Source organism: Pelodiscus sinensis, chromosome 21 (genome assembly GCF_049634645.1).
Source record: "Pelodiscus sinensis isolate JC-2024 chromosome 21, ASM4963464v1, whole genome shotgun sequence".
Taxonomy (NCBI): Eukaryota; Metazoa; Chordata; order Testudines; family Trionychidae; genus Pelodiscus; species Pelodiscus sinensis.
Genome location: NC_134731.1, coordinates 26,133,482 through 26,155,796, shown reverse-complemented (window position 1 = coordinate 26,155,796; position 22,315 = coordinate 26,133,482). Strand labels below are relative to the sequence as shown.

Below are 22,315 nucleotides of genomic sequence, written 5' to 3'. Positions count from 1 at the left end.
AGGCCTCCAAGCTAAACAGAGCGGCGAGGGTGGAGGTGGGAACAGAGCAACGCATCCCAACCGAGCCAAGACGATGACGTCCATGCAAAAGAAACACAGCTGCCGGCTTCACCAAGCAAGTGAGCAGAAAGCAAGAAGCAACACGCCCCGAGCTGTGACACTGAGGATCACACAGATACTTTCCTGGCAAATGCTGGGCGCGGATCCAAAATGTGTGCAATAAGGAAAAGAAATGTCACATCTGAATGGGTGACAGGAAATGGATTAAATCCCCGTCTGGCCGCGCTGACATCTGTTTGGAAGCAGGAGCTCTAATGAAATGCCCCTCTCAGCTGCCGCTGAAGAGCTGAGACGCCTTCTTCTTTGGCAGTTCTTTTTGCTAGTGAACCTCCCCTTTGTGGGCATGGAGGGAATGTAAGCTGGACCAGATCTGGCTCATTGCTTGTAAACAAGAAGATGAAACTGTTGTACCAAGACACAACTGTGAGAAACAGAAGAAAGCCAGAGCTGCACTGCTAGTGGTATTTTATTTACCTAATGGTTTTCTCTGTTGTAGAATCATAAATTCCTAGGGCTGGAAGAGGCCTCCGGAGTCACCGAGTCCAACCCTCTGCCCAAAGCAGGACCAACCCCAACTAATACATCCCAGCTGGGGCTTTTTCAAGCCTGGACTTCAAAACCTCTCAGGACGGAGATTCCACCACCTCCCTAGGGAACCCATTCCAGTGCTTCCCCACCAGCCATGGGAAATAGCTTTTCCTAATAGCCAACCTACAGCTCCCCCACTGCAACTATTCTTCTATCATCCCTTCGATCAAATCTACCCAATTCCTCCTTATAATTAGAGATGGGTCCCAGTCACGACTTGTAACAGCAGTCCAATGTATTGTGCATGGCATGGGAAAAGGGATAAATCCATGCTACACCTCAGACCCCGAGACAGAAACTGGATACAGTTCTGTGCATGCAAATCAGGAGTCCAATCGCCTTGACTGGCCACACATATCTAGGGAGGTGAAGATAAAAATGGCTTCTGAAATGCTAGACGCCTGAGACCAGAAGGTGGCAAAACCTCCCAGAGGTAAGGGGAGACAATAGCCTTTGTACGCAGCATAAAGACTTTGGGGGGGGGGGGTGTCCCAGATGGTATTCTTGATCCAACACTCCTGTAGAAATGATGTTCCCTCTCACCGATACGCTAACGAGCTCTGACAGCTAAGATTGGATTTTATTTACCTCTACTAACGATAGTGTACAAAGTACCAAGCTGGTGTTAAAAGCTCCAAAACTGACCCCTCAAGATTTGGGAGTGGAAATATCTTGCTGTTGATTGTTCTAAATTTACAACTAAACTTAAAATATGGCTTTCATTGGTATTTGTTATATTTTTTTCTTTATAAAAGAACAAACAACACACTTCCTGTCAGTTCAGTTCTAAGTTATCCCCTGCAAAAAACAAAACAAACAAAAAAAAAACAGGAGTTTCCAGGTGCTCTGGAATGGAATCATGGCTAAAGCTGCCTCCCCCACCAAAATCTGAAATGATGCCCCGACCAGATTTTGGTCTACACTGTGGAGTTTTTCCAGGATACCTGACACATCCAAGGAATGCTTCTGCTTTTTCAGAACAGTTTCCGAAAAAGCAGACGCGTTCTTTTGGCATCCCTGTATTCCCTCATCGTAGGAGGAAAAGGGGACATTCCAAAAGAGGAGGGTTTCTGAAATTTGGCCCTGTGTAGATGGGCCAAATTTCAGAAAAGCCTCTTCTGAAAAAAGAGCGGAAAAAGGTATACAAATTGCGGTTCACAATTTGTGTATCTTTTTCCAATAGAAATTTTTAGTCTACACACAGCTATGAACAGGGCTCGTCAGCCGCACCGTCCGGTGTTCTGCGCATGTGCAGATCACTGGAACCCGGCTCTTCTGGGTTGTAATCTACTCGCCATGGGTGAGTAGATTACAAAGTTTGTCGAGCCCTGGCTATGAAAAAATACATCATTTGCTTGCACCCAGTTTATCAACAACCCAGATCACACTGAATCAATGGCATGTATTCTTCATTATTTACCACTCTCCTAATCTGCGTGTCATATGCAAACTTTATCAGTGATGACTTTATGTTTTCTTCCAGGTCAGGTTAAATTGCATAGGACCAAGAACCACTCCCTATGGGGCCCCACTGGAAACAGACCACTGGATGTTGGTTCCTCATTGTATAGTTACATATTGAGACCTCACAGTCAGCTAGCTTTTAATTCGTTTAATGTTCACCATGTTAATTTTGTGTTGTTCTAGGTTTTTAATTCAAATGTATCATGGCACCAAGTCAAAAGCCTTAGTGAAGTTTGCATATTTATGTCAATACTGCTCCCTTTGGCAACCAAACTTACAATCTCAGAAAAAAAAAATGAGTTTAACACAGCGGTGGACAACCTGCAGCCCTATGGTGACAGGGGGCCCATCAGTGATCTATGTGTGGCCTGCAAGACATTTTGTTTCCTGTTGCCCATGCACAGGGTTGCCAGATTCTGTTGGTTTTTATTCGCATCATTTTCTTTTTCTTACTGGTATTACTAAAGTGACATGCACGTAAAGCAAGGTCACGTGAAGTGAAGGGCCTGCTGATTGCACTCAACACTGTAAGAGCCGTGTATTCCCTCTAAGGATATTAAGTATCTGGTAACTGACTAATCGAATAGTCAATGCATTTTTGCATTAACTATTCAATTAGTCAATAGGGTACCTCCACCTTTGAAGTGTAGCAACAGCCCTGAAGCTGTTGCTACACTTCAAAGGTGAAAGTGCCACATGGAGACCGGGCTCTGTGCGGTGCTGCCGCTTTGAAACACCGCACGCAGCCTGGGGACACCCCAGCATGCACGCAGCATTTCAAATCAGCAGCGCCTCATGGAGCCAGGGGTCTGGCCCACGGCTTCAAGTAGCACTGCCACTTTGAAGTATCCCCTCTTCTTCCCACCTGACAGAGGCAGCAAGAGGGAGAAGCAACTAGTCAACTATCCTGTCAACTATCTGATAAGCATTTGCTTATTGGATAGTCAACTAGTCCTTCATATCCCTAGCTCACTCTGCATCCAATCAAAGCGCTGACAGGGTTCAATCGGTACACCTTGCAAATTCTAGTTATGCAAGCGCAGTGACCAAACCATCACACCACCTTGGCTACAACAACCTTGTGGCCTACTGAGATGAAGGAGGGCCACTTCTGCGGCCTACTTACTAGCCTAGGTTGTCCCTCACTGGTTTAACAGGATCTGTTTTCCATAAACCCCCATTTACTTGCATTCATTACATTACCCCCTCCTTTAGGTCTTTATTAATCCATTTATAAGAGTTCCTCCTTGGAAAAGTTCTCTCAACGCACTCCATAGGCACTACAACCAAACTGAGCTGCCATTACAAACAGGGATCCCTCACACAGCATCCTGGGTGTTGGTATCTTCTCAGCACTACCACAGTGATTAAATCAGAAGGATTATCCTTCCCTGCCCCCCCAACCTTCCATTTGGACAGTGGCCAGATACAGCAGAAGAGAGATTTGTTTGATGTCCCACCTGAAAGAATGACACTTCACCACCACACAGCACTTCCCCACTGTGGCCAGTCTAGTTGCTTGAGATTCCACACATAAGAACGGCCAGAATGGGTCAGACCAAAGGTCCATCTAGCCCAAATACCAGATGCCCCAGGGGGAGGGAACACGACAGGCAAGGCTCACGGGATCCCTCTTCTGTCATCCATTTGCAGACAAACAGGGGATAGGGACACCATTCCTACCCATCCTGGCTAACAGCCGTTGATGGACCTCACCTCCATGAATCTATCTAGCTCTTTTTTGAACCCTGTTAAAGTCCTAGTCTTCACAAAATCCTCTGGCAAGGAGTTCCACAGGTTGACTGTGCGCTGAGTGAAGAAAAACTTTATTTTGTAAGGAAGGTCCGCCCAATAGAATCATACAACACTAAAACTGGAAGGGACCTTGAGAGGTCATTGAGTCCAGTTCCCTTGGCAGGACCAAGCATTAGCCAGCAATGTGGCCTCATGCTAATTCAATAGGAGCATCACTAAAGTTACCCCAAAGATTAGTGTTAAATAACAGCAGAGGGAAAGAAACATTAAAGGCAGCAGAGAGAGTCAGGAACAGAAAGCAAACCAGGGTAGAGAACTCAACACAGGCCGTTCACAAAACACTCGTCATACAAATTAAACCTGCAGTGAAGGGAAGGCCGGCATTACTGATTAAGTTCTTAGGCATCAAAACTATTTCCAATGTTCTATGGAGAGAGAAAGCAACCTAAAGGAGACTCCACTGGAAAGACCATCAACTAGGGCAGACGGGATTTCAGCCAAAACAACAGGAACCCATTGGCCTGCGCTCTGCTCCCCATAATGGCCTAGATACTTTTGCATCGAGCCAAGCTCGCGCTCACACGTGAGGTTCTTCATGGCAGCGCTTTCGGGGATTCAGATCTGTCTGCCTGTGAAATCCAGCTGAGCTGTCACTCCACAAGGCAAGGGCTGGGGGCAGCCAGAGTGTACAAGGGCCTGATCTCCCCAGACTAAGACCCACGGGTGGTGGGTAAAACCCAGCTGGGGAAGGCAAGTCCCAGCCCTGCCCTGCTTGTTCTGCCAACGCTCGCCCCTGGAGCCAGCCAATCCTCCCAGGCCAGTGGAGGGCCGGGGCTGCCGTGCTACAGCCCTGAGCAGGCCCTACCCAGCGGCCAGGGAACAGGACTGCTATGCTGCGCCCCCATCCCTCCCTGGTGGCTGGGGAAGGTGGGCTGCCACGCTATGGCCCCAGTCTTCGGTAGTCATGAGTGTAGCAGTTTTGGGAAAGCTGTGCCTTCCCTTGCCTACGTTACCAGCCGCCCATACTAAGGCCACATCTCACATGGAGGATTGATGCTCCGGCGATCAATCGTCCAAGGTTCCATTTAGTAGGTCTAGTAAAGATCTTCTAAATCAAATGCTGAGGGCACCCCATCGGCCATGATACTCCTCGCTCTTGCGAGGAGTAAGGGAAGTCAACAGGAGAATTTCTCCCGTCGTCCTCCTGTGCGGAGTTGCCCCAGAAAATCAGTGCAAGGCCCATCAACTCCAGCTATACAGTTCACATAGCTGGAGTTGCATATCTTGCATCGCTTTTCTCCGCCTGTGTAGACCTGGCCTAAATAGCATTCCACAGTATAAGAGCTGAATTAGTGCCTTCCATCTGCGGAGTCTCAATACTGGGGCACAAAAATATACCAGGGCCTGGTTCAAGAGGAAATCTTTGAGTACCAGATAGCCAGAGGTGGATAAGCTCGTCCTATGACTTGAGCACTCCCAACCTGAGAAACGTCCTACCCAGAAGCCAGTCTGTTTGCCTGATGGGGCAGGGCTCCTACAAAGGTCCCACATTCAGCAGAACGGAAGAGATGCACTAAAAAATGTTAAAACTCGAGTCACATTTGTAATACTTTGGGGAGTCACTAGATGGTGCTATTATAGACTTCATGAATTCCATTCAGCTCTAGGGATAGGCAGCATAACAAAGGTGGCCCAGAGAGGCCTATAAGAATCTCAACTTCATTTCTTAAACCCGGTTCCCAAAACGTTGCACTCCTGTCACATGGCAATGATCAGTATCCATTGGTTCTAGTGGCTGCTTTTACCTCCTTGTGAAAAATAAAAATGTAAATAAGAGACCAAGCCCAGCCTCTACCACAAAACAAAACAAAACAAAAATCAAAGCAAAACAAGCAATTAGAAAATAGAGGCATCTCTAGGATGGAGAGAACAGGCAGCAGGTTTAAAACAAACAAAAGGAAGTTTTTCTTCACACAAGTTTCTGTGGAACTCCTTGTTGGAGGCTGTTGTGAAGACCAAGACTTTAACAGAGTTCAAAAAATAACTAGATGCATTCATGGAGGTTAGGTCCATCAATACTTATTAGCTAGGATGAATAGGAATGGTGTCCCTAGCCTTTGTTTGTCAGAGGCTGGAAATGGATGACAGGTGACGGATCACTTGATGATTCCCTGTTCTGTTCACTCCCCCTGCGGCATCTGGCATTGGCCACTGTCGGCAGACAGGATACTGAGCTAAATGGACCTTTGGTCTGACCCAGCATGGCTGCTCTTATGATTTTATAATTAGCTACCAGGTCTGAATCTCAGAGGCTCTGACAACTTGGCACGTGTTCTCATAACCATTCCTTCTCTGCAGCAACTTCATCAACTGCTGATTCAATGGGCCACCTTGGAGCAGACAGGCACTGGTCCTGTTTTCTACTATCAGGGGGTGATCGCATGTCATTTCTGTCAACCTCTTCCAGAGGTCCTCAAGAAATAGCCAGGAACAGCCTTCATTTAGGTGCCTTTGACTGAAACTGGGTGGTTATATGATGCATGACTTTGTTCTTGGGTTCTAGTCCGTGTTCTGGGAGCACACGACAGCCATTGGGCAGTTACTTCCCAGAGAGGCAGCTCTCAGCTGAGATCGCTAGTGTCAGTAACTATTTCAGTACCAAGGCTTCTGGCATTTGTGTATGTTGTAGTAGTGTCAATCCCAGAAATACAAGGTGGGTGAGATAAACTCTTGTATTGGTACAAGTTCTGTTGGTGAGAGAGTAATTTTTGAGCTTACACAGACTTTTCTCCAGATCACTAAAGACTGAAGAGACCTGAGGAAAAGCTCTGTATAAGCCCAAAAGCTTGTCTCTCACCAACAGAAGTTTACAGAATCATAGAATACTAGAACTAGAAGGGACCTTGAGAGATCATCAAGTCCAGTCCCCCGCCCTCACAGCAGGACTAAGCATCATCTAGATCAGCCCTGATAGATGTCTGTCCAACCTAGTCTTAAATATCTCCAGTGATGGAGAGTCCACAACCTCCCTAGGCAATTTATTCCAGTGTTTAGCCACCCTGATAGCTGGAAGTTTTTCCTAATTTCTAACCTAAACCTTTCTTGCTGCAATTTAAGCCCATTGCTTCTTGTCTTATCATCAGAGGCCCTGGGGACTAATTTTTCTCCCTCCTCTTTGTGACACCCTTTTAGATACTTGAAAACTGTTATCATGTCCCCTCTCAGTCTTTTCTTTTCTAAACTAAACAAGCCCAATTCTTTCAGTCTTCCCTCATAGCTCATATTTTCTAGACCTTTAATCATTTTTGTTGCTCTTCTCTGGACCTTCTCCAATTTCTCCACATCTTTCTTAAAATGTGGTGCCCAGAACTGGACACAATACTCCAACCGAGGCCTAATCAGTGCAGAGTAGAGTAAAAAATTTACTTCTCGTGTCTTGCTCACAACATTCCTGTTAATGCATCCCAGAATCATGTTTGCTTGTTTTGCAACAGTGTCACACTGTTGACTCAGTTAGCTTGTGGTCCACTATGACCACTCAATCCCTTTCTTCAGTACTCCTTCCTAGACAGTCACTTCCCATTCTGTATGTGTGAAACAGATTGTTCCTTCCTAAGTGGAGTACTTACATATGTCCTTATTAAACTTCATCTTACTTACCTCCTACATTTCTCTCATTTGTCCAGATCATTTTGAATTTTCACCCTATCCTTCAAAGCATTTGCAACCCCTCCCAGCTTGGTATAATCCGCAAACTTAATAAGCATACTCTCTATGCCATCATCTAAATCACTGATGGAAATATTGAACAGAACCAGCCCCAAAACAGACCCCTCCAGAACCCAACTTGTTATGCCCTTCTAGCAGGATTGTGAACCATTAATAATAACTCTCTAAGAATGGCTATCCAGCCAGCTATACACCCACCTTATAGTAGCCCCATCTAGGTTATATGTCCCTTGTTTATTGATAAAAAAGGTCACATGAGACCTTCTTTTGAATAAAGGTTCAACAAGTTGGTCCAACAAAAGATATTACTTCATCCACCTGGTCACTTGTTTTCAAATGGATGCATTTTTAATGTCAGCTTTTCTCTTGCCATTCATTTCGGTCCTATCCTCAAACAAGCAGCCAGAAGAATTCAAGCTAAGTGTTCAGGCTATTAGAAAAATTACTTAATTTAAAATGACAGGAAAAAAATCCAGCTAAATTAGAATGTCACAAAATTGAACACAAAAATATTCTTTTAAAAAAAAACTCGTAGGTTTATATTTTCGTTTGGCCACTGGTCAGTCTTACTCAATTCTCTTTTGCTTATAATATGAGTTTTCATAGATAAACACTTTAAATATCATTTTTCTTTTCTGTGAATATGCCTATTGAACACCCATCCCTCCTCATCCCACCTGCCCGTGCACGTTTAGTCAGTTAACTGGTTAAACATTAACTGATTAAACAAGATTTTACATCCCTAATGTTCATCCAGTAACGTGATTGATTATTTGTTATCAGTGCGGCTTCATTCACATTTTTAAAAAGAAGACTGGGCCAGAATTTGGCAAGTTTTTTAAAAACTATTTAAAGATTAACATGCACACTCAATAGGAATGGAGCACCCCGAAAAGAGAGTCAGGTGTGTGAAATTAAAAGAAGTTTGGTCACAAAAATGTACAATGTAAAATGTCCTGTGTCAGGCTGTGATTGGAATAAGACCAGCCGCCAAAGCACATATATTATAAGCAAAAGAGAACTGAGTAAGACTGACCAGTGGCCAAACGGAAGTGGAGACTGAATAGCAGGGACAGCAATGTGAAAAATGTAAACTCCTGATCACTACTGGTATTCGGTGAAGCTCAGTATTTGAAGAGGGTGGAACCATATTCAGCCTTCATTGCACCACAACATTTCTTTAGTAAGTTCTCTCAACCCCTGCTCTGTAGCTGTTGGTAAGAACGTGGCGATAAAGAATTCCATTCACTTTGTTTGCCAATTTAAGCCTGTGGAAAGCCAGGCAGCTCAATAGTCAAGCGGGTAGAGCGAGTCAAGACCTCTGTGCTGAGACCCCACAGAGTCATGACCTCTGTGCTGAGGTTGCCAGTCTGTGAGGTGTGGCTGTTGGGACACCGCACCTCTGTACAAGGCTCAGACACCTGTGGATATATCTTAGAGGAGCTTGAATTTGTAAGGTGCTCTGAAGTCAAGAGGAATTAAGAGCACTGCACACTACACAAGATCTAGTGCCAGATCCTTTTATTAACCTTTTTAGGGCCAGCTACTGACCCACAGAAAAATCAGTCAGGGGGCTGCATGCAAGTGAGAAGTAAAGTAAAAAAAAAGCCCACCCTCACTGACATGGCCCCTGACTAAACAGGAGAAGGACACTCCCCACGTTCCCCTCACACACCAGAGCCCAACCGGGTAGATTTTATGTGGTCAGGCGGTGGGGAAGGGGGGGGGGGTTGGAGTGCCAGTGCAGGCTCCTCAGTGGTGGTGGGGGGTGCGGGCCCTGAGCTTTGGGGGCTAGATTCAGACAAGCCAAGAATCAGGCCCTTGGGCCTCAGGTTGCCTACCATGGGTGGTCAGTAGTGTAGGCAAGGGAAGGCATAATCTTCCCAAAACTATATGCCCAACCACCAAAGGCTGGGGCCACCACTAGGGCAGGCTAGAGCCGTGGCGCAGCAGCCCGGCTCACCCAGCTTCTGGGAAAGACTGGGGCTGCGGCGTGGCAGCCCAGAACAGCAGCCTGGCCACCAGGGAAGGCTGGGGCTAGGGCCATGGCGCAGCAGCCCGGTTCCCCTGGCTGTCAAGGAGGGCCAGCCCAGGGCTGCAGCAGGGCAGCCGTGGCTCTCCACGGCCAGGAAGTATCAGATTGGGTGTGGGTGGGGCTTGACTCCGGAGCGGGGCCTTGGGTGGAAGGGGCGAGGCTGTGGCTGGCCTTCCCCAGCTCGGCTTTCACCTGCTGCCCATGTTCTCCACCCCTGCATTAGGGGTTCCCTTTCATCTCTGGGAACCTACTGAAGGTCAATACTGGCAGAGGTTACATGTAATATTGAGAACAGTGGCCTTATCTTAGTCCCTCATTGGCTCTGGTGCCTACCATCGCAAGGCAGCGGAATTAGCATTCTCAAAGGGCCAGAGCAAGAGCTTTTCAATGCCAGGTGCCTCAATCAACTGTATGAGGAAGTTTGCAGAGATCAACACACAGAGCAAAGCTACACGTGTGGGGTAGGGTTCTGATCTCAGTTATACCGGGGTAAATCAGGAGTAACTTCAATCTGGGCCTATCAGGCCCTATCCAACGTGCTTTGCTTAGCCCAACTGCCTGCTGACTTGACTCAGACATGCTGGGCCCAGCCTGCAGACTGAATACACAATAGAAGACATTGGTGAAAGGCTTTTACCTCACTAAGTTGGCACAAGGTCCAGGCCATCGGCAGCTCTGATAAACCCTCTGGATCACCGTCTCCGAGCCATTTTGCACTTGGCAGGAAACTGTCCGTGTGACTGTGTAATGACACCAATGCCTGCAGAGAAAAAGGACAATGTAAATCTCCATAATGCAGCCAGCTGAGTAACACCCATCAGCCCACTGCCAATCATGTTGACCCCAATATTTGCAATCATCAGAATGTTGCTGTTGTGTATTGGATTGTCCTGAGTGACTGGGATGGGGGGAAAAAAAAAAATCATAGGGTATGTCTACACTACCACCCTAGTTCGAACTAGGGTGGTTAATGTAGGCAACTGAAGTTGCAAATGAAGCCCGGGATTTGAATTTCCCGGGCTTCATTTGCATCTTGCCGGGCGCCGCCATTTTTAAATCCCCGCTAGTTCGGACTCCATGCCCGCGGCTACACACGGCACGGAGTAGGTAGTTCAGATTAGGCTTCCTATTCCGAACTACCGTTACTCCTCGTGGAACGAGTTGTACCGGTAGTTCAGAATAGGAAGTCTAATCCGAACTACCTACTCTGTGCCGCGTGTAGCCGCGGGCACGGAGTCCGAACTAGCAGGGATTTAAAAATGGCGGCACCCAGCAAGATGCAAATGAAGCCCGGGAAATTCAAATCCCGGGCTTCATTTGCAACTTCGGTTGCCTACATTAACCACCCTAGTTCGAACTAGGGTGGTAGTGTAGACATACCCATAGAGAGCAGTGGGAGATGTCCAAATTCGTTCTCAAAAAGCAGAAGGGAGCTTTGCAGGCACAAGATGCCCACGAACAAATCCTGAGCTTTAGTATTCAACGTAGCAGGTGCCCTTCAGGAAGTATATTGTTCACAGTCATCAGCATTTGAGGAACAAGAATGACGATGCTTTATAGCGTTGTATGTGGCGGGTGGGCACTGTCACAGTGTTGTCACTGCACTAACAAACCAAGCTGTACAGGCGCTAACACTTCCAGGAGCTGTGCTCTGATGGGGTAAAGCAAAACCGCTCCCAGGATGGCTTATCCAGGTTTCAAACCCAGGCAAGGGCAAATTTACACCAGAGCAAAGACTTACAAGCGCCCCCAACCTCTCTTGCAGGGTTGGGGGACCTTTTTTGGGTCGGGGCCCGCTGACCCACAGAAAAAATCAGTTGGGGGCCGCACACAACTGAGAAGCAAAACAAAAACAAAACCCCCTCACTGATATGGCCCGCAGTTGAGGAGAAAGATACTCCCCGTGTTCTCCTCACACACCAGAGCCTGGGGGGAGGCAGCCTAGTGGATTTTTTCACTCCAGTGGTGGAACAGCGACTGAGGAGGAGAGGGAGGCTGGAGCCAAGCTCCCCAATGCTGGGGAGAGGGGTATCCCTGAGCCTCAGGGGCCGCATCCAGGCAAGCCAAGGGCCACATCCGACCCCTGGGCCTGAGGGTCTCCACCTCCTGCTCTACTGCTTGAATCACCCTGCCCCTGGGCAATGAGTTGAAAGGTAAGTGCACCTCCCTCCCCAGCCTCATCTTCCCTGGTCCCATGCTCTGCCTCCTTTCTCTTGTCCGCCTTTCCTTTGTCCTCTTGAGCTTCTGGTTTCTTCCCCCTTCTCTGCTTTCTAATTTATTTCATTTGTTGAGCCTCCCGTCATCTCTCCAGGAGGCTTCATGAATGTCAAACAGTGGGGGAGACTCAAGCACATCGCCCATTAACAGTGGGGATCCAAAACCCCACACAGCTTCGCTTCGGGTACGTCTACACAGTGCAGCTATTTCAGGCTACCAGAGCTTCCCTGCATCTTCACAAGCCACCCGCTATTTCCAAGTATTTTTTGATATAACGGACGGGCTACTTTAGCATCCCTGTAACCCGCATTCCTGTGTAGACGTGCCAAATTTCAAAATAAAGTATTTTGAAATAGAATTAAATTGCATCCCTTATTTCAAATTGAAGGTGCTGTGTAGACTCACCCTTCCTGACGTTGCTTGCAGTGACTACTTTTATTGGGAAACTCCTGGCATTTGGGGATGTGATGTATATAGGCCCCTATCCCCAGGGTTATCCTTAGGATGTATGGGGCCCTATGCAGGACTATTAACCTGGTGCCCCTACGCCCGATGGCAACAAGGCAGGGCACGTTTGTAGAACTGTGATTTTATAATCTTCAGCAACACACCAATAAAATATTTTTACAGAAAATGTTAAACTACGGTCCTGCTGATTGACACGGTCCATTCAGAAACTGACAGTATGTCCCTGCGGCAGGTAAATGCCTGTGAAATGGCTTCATGGCCTCTCAAATGGCTCTTTCACAGGCTGAGTGTCGGCTCATAGCTCTGGCAGGCTGTGTCACTGGTAAGTGAACTAGATCCTCTCCGGAGGAAGCAGAATCACAAACTGGGATGGGGAAGGTAGTAGGGGGGGCTATTAAGACGTGGTGGTGCCCCAAATTTTTGGGTGCCCGTCGTCGCTGCATACTCTGTGTCTGTGTAAGGATGGCCCTGTTCCCCCACCCATCTCTTGTCCCAATTTTTCACACTTGCTCTCTAGCCCCCCCACAGCACAGTCATGTCCCAAGTATTTCCCAGGCTTGTAAGTAGTGCAGGGGGTGGAAAGCCATTTTGCTCAGAGTAATCTGTAGTATCTTTCAGCCCTCTTTTTGTGGCTTGACTCAGAGGGGTATTAACATGACCTTGTGCCATCAGGCCCTCTCTCTAGGCATAGGAGAGGAGTAGACGCCGCAGGACTCCTCTGGGGGAAAGGCCTGGCATGGTTTCACTGCCCCAGCTGTCATTTCTGGGGATTCCTGCCAGGAAGCCTTGGGAATGGAAGGGGAATCGGGAGAAGCTAAGTAGGAAACTATGTTAAAGCCGTAAATGACAAGATAATCCTGGTTTGCATTGCCGGGTGCAGTACAACCCCCCACCTCAGGAAGAAGAGTCTCGTGGCAATAACACAAGCACAGTTATCAATGTGATGTCATTTATTCCTCTGCCATCTCTCACTTATAGGAGCAACTCAGCGTTGAGCAGCTAGGGCTGCAATGCCGAAGATACAAAGCATGTTGTTTGCAAAGATGATGTTCCAAGTGAGTGTCTGGGGATAACAGGCATCCTGCCTCATCCGAGTACACGATACTAACGTCTGGGCTCTGGATCCAAACACCACACTATCCCAATGTCATTGCTGCCCTCTGAATCATGCTTTAAGTCAGGATTTCCTATGTAGGGAATTGAGCTGCAAGATGGAAAAACATTAATGAAAGCTCAAATCATCGTCTGAAGACATCTGATCCTTTAATGGGCTGCAAACAGCTTCCATGAGTTACATTCTCCCGCCTTCACCCAAAAAGGTGGGGAGGAGAGATGACTGGAGACAGGAGCTGGTTTCAGACTGGACTAGAAAATAATACTGTGATTAGCTCCATTTCAGCCCTCAGCCTCCATGGAGGATTTGCTTAAGAACTGCAGGGTAGGACTCTGTTCTGGTGCATGCTCAGCACAAGCTCAGCAAAGCACCAAGAAGTGCCCTTTGAGTGGGAGAATGGGGAAGCACTCTCTCCAGCCAATGGACATATTTAGCACAGGGCTTGCAGTTAATTGTACAATTCCCCCCTGCCCCAGGCCAGCCAGCTGTCCAGACCACCACACAACACACACACTGTGTCTCATGCAAAGCAAGCGCCAAGTCTGCAAAATACCAGGCGGGAGTGAAAAAATTTCCCCAAACCATCAAGCACTGTAAAAGGCTTCTCATTAATATGCAAGGAGGAAACTTTGTTCCTAGCCCTGGGAGAAAGGAGACCTTGCTCGAGGCAGCATTCTGCAACAGATCAAGACTGGACGAATGAACACAAGGGAACAAACAAAAACATGCCATGTAGCCTTATCCTGGACAGATCTTACTTATCACATACCTCCCCTCACTCAGGGCTTCTCTTTAGACTTTAGCAACTCTTTTCTAGTTTGCCCTTCCAACTGAACTGGCTATTCCTAATTACAGGAAATGTTCAATAGCTATAAAATGTAGGTGTATGCCGCCTCCCCCCACCCTGTGAACCATCTCCCACTGATTTCAGTGGCCACAAGGCAGATTGGCAGAGGAAAAATGCCTCTTGTACACAGGTGTTTAACTGAAGATACAGGGAGTTTGGTTTTCCTCGCCTTGCTCTTACACTACGCAGTCTCAAACTTGTGTTTCGCTGGCCCCTTTCACACAACAAGCCTGAGACCGACCCCCTTAAAAATCTCTATTCTAGGTGCAGTAGGAGAAGCAGGGTTGGGAGGTGGCGACTGACAGCTCACGACTCCCCCTGTAAGAACCTCACAACACGGAGGAGTCAAGACCTCCAGTTTGGGGATGTCTAAACGACAGGGGAGTTTTCGAAAGAGGATATGCAAATTTCATGGGAATTTGCATATCTTCTTCTGATTCACTTTTGAAAGACCTGCTGTCAAAAAGCAAAGTAGTCTGGACACAGGTTTTTTGGGAAAAAAAATCCCTTTTTCGAAAAACCGCTCTTCCTAAAAAAGGAGGTTTACACGGTTTTTTGAAAAATGTTTTTTTCCCTGAAAAAAAACCTGTGTCCAGACTACTTTCACTTTCAAAAGACCTGTTTTCAAAAAAGCGATCGGAAGATGATATGCAAATTCCCGCAAAATCTGCATATCCTCTTTCGAAAAAAACCCGTAATGTAGACTACCCTTTGAGAAGCCCTGTGCTACTGTAACTGACGTCATTGGTCTTAATCCTGTGTCTCCCTGGAAAAAAAGAATCCAACACCCTTTGTCCCTGCACGTGAAAAAGAAACGCAGTGTCTCTGTAACACAGCAGACCAGCTCATAACTTCAAGGAGACTGAAATCCAATATCCCAAGTGACAGCATGGGATCTCGATATTCCAGCAGGTGCAACATAGGCTCTGGCAACGGATGCACAACACGCAACAGAGAACGAGATACTGGGTTTTCTTGGTTCAAAAAGCAACAACAGCAATTCAGACCTGCCACGTTCAAAGGTTCCCCGTGGCCTTTGGCTAGTTTACAGCCAGAGCCAAACGCTGCATCTCGGGCACTTCTAAGTAACATCGTCCCCTTATGTTAGGAACTAAAATGCTTCGCCTGGCTGGGTGGCGATGGGAAAAGCCACGGGATGCATATTGTGAAGTATTGTAGTTAAGTAGCTGTAAAGGGGGGAGCCCTGCTCCGTAGTCTACACTTCCTGTGGATTTGCCAAGAATGGCTGCAATTGGAGAGAGTTTTGGGCACATGCCTACATGCACACACAGGCACAAGGACCAGCTTGGCACCTACCCAGGTCAATGGGAATTTGGCCTTCAATCATCACTAGTGCCCATGAAAACCTAGGCAAGAGTGTTTATGCCCCTTTAGTGACCAGACCACATAATTCAAGGGTAGCAAACCTTTTCTGGGTTGGGGGCCACTGACCCATAGAAAAAAAAATCAGTCAAGGGGCCGCACATAAGTAAAAAAAAGAAAACCAAGCCCTCACTGGCATGACCCTCAACTAGGAAGGAGAAAGACACTCCTCCCAGTCCTCTCACACACCAGAGCCTAGAGGGGCCCAGGCTAATAGATGATGTGTTTTCTAGTTCCACAGGATGGCGATGCGGGGGGGGGGGGGACTGGAGTGCCAGTGCAGGCTCCCCAATGTTGGGGGCAGGGATCCCTAAGCCTCAGGCACCAGATCCATGCAAGCCAGAAGTGACATCCAGCCCTCAGGCCTTTCGTTCCCCACCCCGACAAAGGAATAGCAGCCTGCCACCGGTTCCAGTTCATTGACTTAATCCTTGAACTCAAGTGGTAGAGGACTAGACTCCCATGGCAACAGGAATAGAATCACTTGCACTGTCTCACTGCAAGATGGATTGGTGCCTGGAAAAGCTATTGGAGTAGGAAGTACTTTCCCATGAAGTAAGTTGATCTATGTGGGCTCAAGAGTATCAGAAAGAGAAAATATTTATCTCTGGGTATTCTGCTCTGGACTAGAGGAAAAGGGTCACGTTAAAGGCCAGGAACTCATCTCAATCACTGTAGGACCCATCAGAATCATAACATCATTTAGAGGCCACAGGCTGTAATTGCAATGCGACCTAAAAGGAGGGGGGGGGGGGGGGGGGAAACAGACATACCCCGGCCAGAGATGTCTCCTTTCAAAGCCATAATCTTAGCAGGAACAGTTCCCAGAGCACTAGCAAGCATGACAGTGCCTTAGACTAAAAGCGGTGAAAGACCCCGTCTTCGCTTACACCGATTATAAACGACCCTTTACATTACAGACAGATGCTAGTAAGAAAGGTTTGGGAGTATTATTGGCACAAGTCCAGGATGACAGAGGACGAGTTTATTGCTTAGGCAAGGAGGAGACTGAAGCCAAGTAAATGTAACGACCCAAATTACTGCTCCTTCAAGGTTGGAGCTGCTAGATCTTAAATGTGTCCATCGTCGGTATGTTTAGCAAATGCCTTACAGCTCCTTAAGGAATTTGCACTCCACTGACTAGCTTAGACAAGTGGCTCTCCGGCTGTTCCATCCACAGGCCGCTTCACAAGAAACACTCCCACCCCCCCCCACCCCCCCGTTCGATTCTCAAAAACACGTTCCGCTCTCCAGACCACCAGGAAAGCTCTCAAGGACCACTGGGGAACTGCAGAACGTCGTTGGTGAGCCACTGACTTTAACAAGTCAGGTGTGGAGCTACAGAGCAGGGGAGTATTGTCAGCGAGGCCTGAGAAAGGTCAGCGCGGTGAGACAGTCTAGAACAGGTGATTGCAAGTGTCATTGCGCCACAGCTCCTTTGTGACATCAAAAATTACTTCACAAATCCAGAGGTGGGGACTGAAGCCTGAGCCCACCCAAGCCCTACTGCCCTAGGTGGGAGTGTCAAAGACCAACCCCTTCCGCTCCAGGCAGGAGAACCAAAGCTGTAGGGCTCTGGCCTCAGGTAGAGGGCTTGTAACCTGAGCCCAGCTGCCCAGGGCTAAAGCCCTTAGGATTGGCTTCGGTACTAGATCGCAGGGCTCCAACTTCGGTGCCGAGTCCCAGCAAGTCTAAGCCAGCCCTGATGACCCCATTTAAAGGAGTTCACGATCCCCGTGGGGGTCCCAACTCACAATCTGGGAACCCCTTCCTAGGCGCTCTCTTGTGTAGCGCGGGAAATTGAAGGAGGGCTACAAACATGTTCGCTTGGACATTCCAGGATGTGAAATGGTAGTGAATTCAACTCCGCTCAAGCCTTTTTGGGCAGAGACCTGTTAGGAGCAGTGTTCCCTGCAGGTCGTGCGCTTCCACAGCCACTCAGGAGAGACTCAAATGCTGCCCAGTGGAGTAGCAGAGTACCCACCGCTAGGTGTTTTGTTTCTATTGGTGGTGCACATTCCCTGGTGCACATAAAATTTATTCCACACACGGATGGAAAATGTCCACACGTGGAGGGAAAAGATTAGAGCAGAGGTGGACCAAAAAAAAAAAAAATACACAAACAGCAGCCCACCACAGTTAGTCCCTGGCGGGCCACTGCCACTATGTTTACCTGCAGAGGCGCAGGTATCAGACAATCACAGCTCTTGCTGGCCGTGGATCGCTGTTCAGAGACCAGGACGCCGCTTCCTGCCATTTGCATTAGCTGTGAAAAGCGATTCGCAGCCAACAAGAGCTGTGATCGTCCAATACCTGCAGAAGTGAAGTCAACATGGGGTGGGGACCCACTAGGGATTTACCCTGCAGACTGAATCCAGCCCACGGGCCAGAATTTGTCCACCCCGGCTTAGAGGGAACATTGGTTAGGAGATTCCTAGCAACTGCTAATAGGACAGCGTTCAGAGGCTGGAGGATTTTGCCTAGCATGCCCCACTAGTAGATGGCCAGAAGGGGTTAATGGATTCTGCTGTCCCACTGAGGCAGATGACTCATTACCCCCACCTGGACATAAGGGAGATGACAGAGAGGCTGACTATCTAGGGTGTGGGCTGAGCAGTCCTGAGGGAGGAACTCAAAGAGCAGCCAAGCCTGGACAGAAGGCTTGAGCTGCACTTCATTATTGTCAATGTCTGTATTAATAAAGCCAGACATCGGGAGGGGGTAAGCGTTTGACCTTGGCATCGAGCAGGTTGGGAAAGCCATCTTTTCAAACCCCGATTTGGATGAAAACAAACTCAGGCAAGAGTCTCCAGGGTCATATTTCTTTCTAAAATTTCTGCATAGCCGGCAATCCTGCACTAGGAGAGAACAGAACGGGCAACAGAGGCAATGCAAGTGCAGCTGTCTAAAACATTCTAACCTCCAAAAGAGGCCAGCTAGCCAGCTCTCAAAGGCAAATCAACGGCTCATTTAAAATCGGGTTGGCTTGGAGGAACCAAAAAGCTATTTCTCGGAGGGAAGATAGTGCAGACGGATCGGAGAGAGACAAATGAGTGATATAAAAAGGCATAAAGAGCTTTGCAGTTTTCTAAACCCACAGCCCTAGAATAAATATTTGCAAATACTAAACTTTTCCCGTTTCAAGCACAACTAAAAGCTGTGCGGCTAAAGCAAACAAGAAGCCCTGTCCACAGCAGCAAATGTGGCTTGGTTTAGTGTAGGAAATAATCTGAGCTCAATAGGCAAGTGAGCTGAATCCAGCCTCAGGTTTTAGTCAAAAGGCTACAGCTTAGAAATGAAAACTGTTACATTCCGTCTGATCCCCCTTCTTGCTGGGAGACCATCATTCAATTTCATAATTGAGAGCTGAAATAGTGCTGTGTTCATTTAAAAAAAACCTACGGTATGCAGTGTACTCAGTATACAGGACCTTCAGTCTCATGTCAATTGGATAAGGTAGACACAATTCCAGTGATGAATGGATAATACCCTTAAACAACGTGCCAAGTTCACACTAGCATGATGCATTGCACTTTCACAGTCCTAGAAGCTAGGCCATTTATCTTGGTGCAGAGCCAACTGAAGAGAGATTTCGTTACAGCTTCTGTACCACCAGGCCACAGAAGAGCAGTACACGCGTGGCATATGCAACACTAAAGATCAATCAGCCAGACTGGAGTAGGCTGAGACAGAAGAAAGCAGCCAACTATCTTGGAATTCTATCCATTGAGCCCTGCAAATCCACAGATATCCACAGTGCATCCACATCCACGGATACAGATACCTGCACCCCTTTTTGGAAGATGCAGATATGGACACCAATTTTGTATCTGCACAGGGCTCCAGCTATCCATTCCAGAAAAAGGTTTTTTACCAACACCTGTCTCACAAATTTGGAGGAAAGTTGATTGCACCCTACTGAGTCTCTTCTATGAGGTTGGCATTTCTGTTGCTTGTGATTTGCCCTAAAGCTTTTAGCTGTGTAAACAACTGCACTGAATTATCTTTTTGTTTTCATAAGGATAACAGATTGTATGTTATACTTAGCATAGATCAACATTTAGGGCACAGAAAGCAGTAGGAGTGTTTTGAGAAGTACAGAGATTTCCCCGAGTTTCCTCATAACATTTTTCACTGGCGCTATCAATTTCCCTGCAATACTGGAAAGGAATTTCAATAAAAATCAAAGGTCACTGATTTTTAGTGGGAAAAAGATGCCGGCTAACTCGAGAAAAGTGAACCATGCCCTGCTCCCTATGTAAATAGTACAGTGTCCTACTTGCCTTGCCAGAATACGTTGGATTGGAAGCTATTTATATATCTCCTGGAGACTGGCAGCAGAAACTGCTCCTGTGAACACAAAGAAATCTCAGAACTGAAGGCTACCAGGCATCTAGGATTTCTCTACACACATAGCCTGATTTCAGAATATTACCCCTCTTCATATAGATGCTTTCATCTGACTCTCCATCATTACCTAGGTCATGTCTCCACTTGTGGGAAGATCAATGCAGCAGCAATCGATTTTCTGGAGTTTGATTTAGTGCGTCTAGTAAAGACATGCTAAATTGAATGCTGAGGGTGCCCCCACCAGTGCTGGTACTCCTATTCCTCGTGAGGAGTAAGGGAAGTTGATAGGGGCATTTCTCCCATCAATCTCACGCTGCGAGGATGGCACCAAAGCTCGGCTTAAGGAATGTCAATGCCAGCTACATTTTTTACATAATTGGAGTTGTATACCTTAAGCCAGCCTTCCCCTATAGTGTGAACCTGGCCCTAGCTACATGACTGAATTGTTGGCTTTAACGCTGTGACCTGACAAAGGAGCTCAACACGTTCTGCTGGTGAGAATGGTTGTCAGTTGGATAGAAATGAGCTTGTTACCCTCTTTAAACATTTTACAAGAGAAACCTAAACTTTCCCCCATGTTGTGAGGCATCTAAAATCCAAGGTTATGGTTCAGCCATTGTCCAGGAAAGTTCAGAACTGAGTGCCAATTTATCCAAAGTTCAGGGCAGTTCAGATTTGGAGTTAGGTCCAGTGTTCTCTGTAAGCTGAATGCTTGTGCAGCCACTCAGAAGAGATTTGAATGCTGCCCAGCTAATTAGCAAAGGCCCACAGCTAGGTTTTGTTTCTACCGGTGGTGCACATTCACACATGCCTCGGTGCACATCAAAATTATTCCACATATGGATATTTAGCTGACCCTTGTCACTACCGTCATGCTATCAGCAGTGGTTTGAGATTGGGAATGCATAACTCCAAGCAGTCCGTCTACAAACAAGGCAAAGGCCACAAACTGGTGGTGTGTTCTATAGCTAGATTTCTATGAGCTGCTTAAGCACTGTAAAAATCTCCCCAGGAAGTCAGTCAGTCCCCTTAGGCTCCAGTCTCTCTTGACACCCAGGCCAGCTGGTCTTAGCAATAAATGGTCATTTGTACCAAATTCACAAAGTGTTCAGGTGGCTCCCAGTCCCAAGAGACCAGTCACTCAACCCAGATCAATTTGCGTCTTAGATGTTAAACCAAAGACAAACCACTGTATCCAATTCTGTAATTAATTAAAGGTTTATTAATTAGGAAAAGCACAGGTTAAAGCAAGCAACATAACAGAAATCAGTCTCAATCAAATCCTAAGGCAGGTACCTCTTTCACAGAACAACCTGCATCAGGGACATAAGTGACTAGTCCTGTACTTTTCAATGGGAGAGAGGCAGCAGGAACCAAAGCAGTTCCCGCTAGCATGGATTCCCCTCTGTGCCTCTTCCTTTGCAATCCATCCCCTCATCCAGGTCATTAATGAAAACGTTGAGCAAAACAGGCCCCAGGACCAACTCCTGGGACACTCTGCTTGATACCAGCTGCCAGCTAGACATTGAGCCACTGATCACTATCTGTTGAGCCCATCAAGGTAGCCACCTTGTAGTCCTTTCATCCAAGCCATACTTCTTTAAGTTGCTGGGGAGAATATTGTGGGACACCGTATCTAAAGCTTTACTAGAGTCAAGAGAAATCCTATCCACCACCTTCCCCATTTCCACAGAACCAGTTACCTCGTCACAGAAGGCAATCAGGTTGGACAGGCAAGACCTGCCCTTGGTGGATCCATTTTGACTGTTCCTGACCCCCTTCCTCTCCTCCAAGTGTTTAAAAATGGGTTCCTTGAGGAAAGCGCCAGGATTTTTCCAGGGACTGAGGTGAAGCTGGCTGGTCTTCAGTTCCCTGGATTCTCCTCCTTCCCTTTTTTCAAGATGGCGTGACAGGGTCCGACCCATTCCTGGGTCCCAGACCTATGTTCAGTCCATGATCTCCAGTCTAGGTACTGCAGCACAGGTTTTGCTTACCCCTTTCAAAGTTTTTGTGGCAAAATGGCTGTCAGGAGAGGTGCTTCTGGTCAGCTTGGGCTGGGTGACCAGTCCTCCCCAGTTACCAGCTGGACTCTCTGGTGAAGGGAGACCAAACACGCCCCCTTGGAGTCCTCACCTTCCCCCTCCCTTGGCAAAGCTGCCGTTCTCTTTGTCAGCCTCTTATACTCTAACCTTAGCAGTAGTAACGCCTCTCTGCTGCCTCCAAGCTCCTCTTCCACCCTCCTTCTTGTCCTCCCCCACAGGGCAGGCTTTTAAAGAGGTCCTTTGGCTCGCTGAAGTCAGCTCAG

At 47.4% G+C, this 22,315-nt stretch overlaps 1 protein-coding gene across 3 annotated transcripts in view; it reads right to left on the bottom strand.

Annotated features, from left to right (window-relative positions):
- Positions 1 to 22,315, bottom strand: part of COL26A1 (collagen type XXVI alpha 1 chain) — a 252,476-nt gene that overhangs the window by 214,638 nt on the left and 15,523 nt on the right. For all 3 annotated transcript variants that reach the window (XM_006114230.4, XM_006114228.4, XM_006114229.4), the window contains exon 2: positions 10,269 to 10,391. In XM_006114230.4, the coding sequence (XP_006114292.1) occupies positions 10,269 to 10,391 (123 nt within the window). The remainder of the gene's footprint in view (positions 1 to 10,268; positions 10,392 to 22,315) is intronic.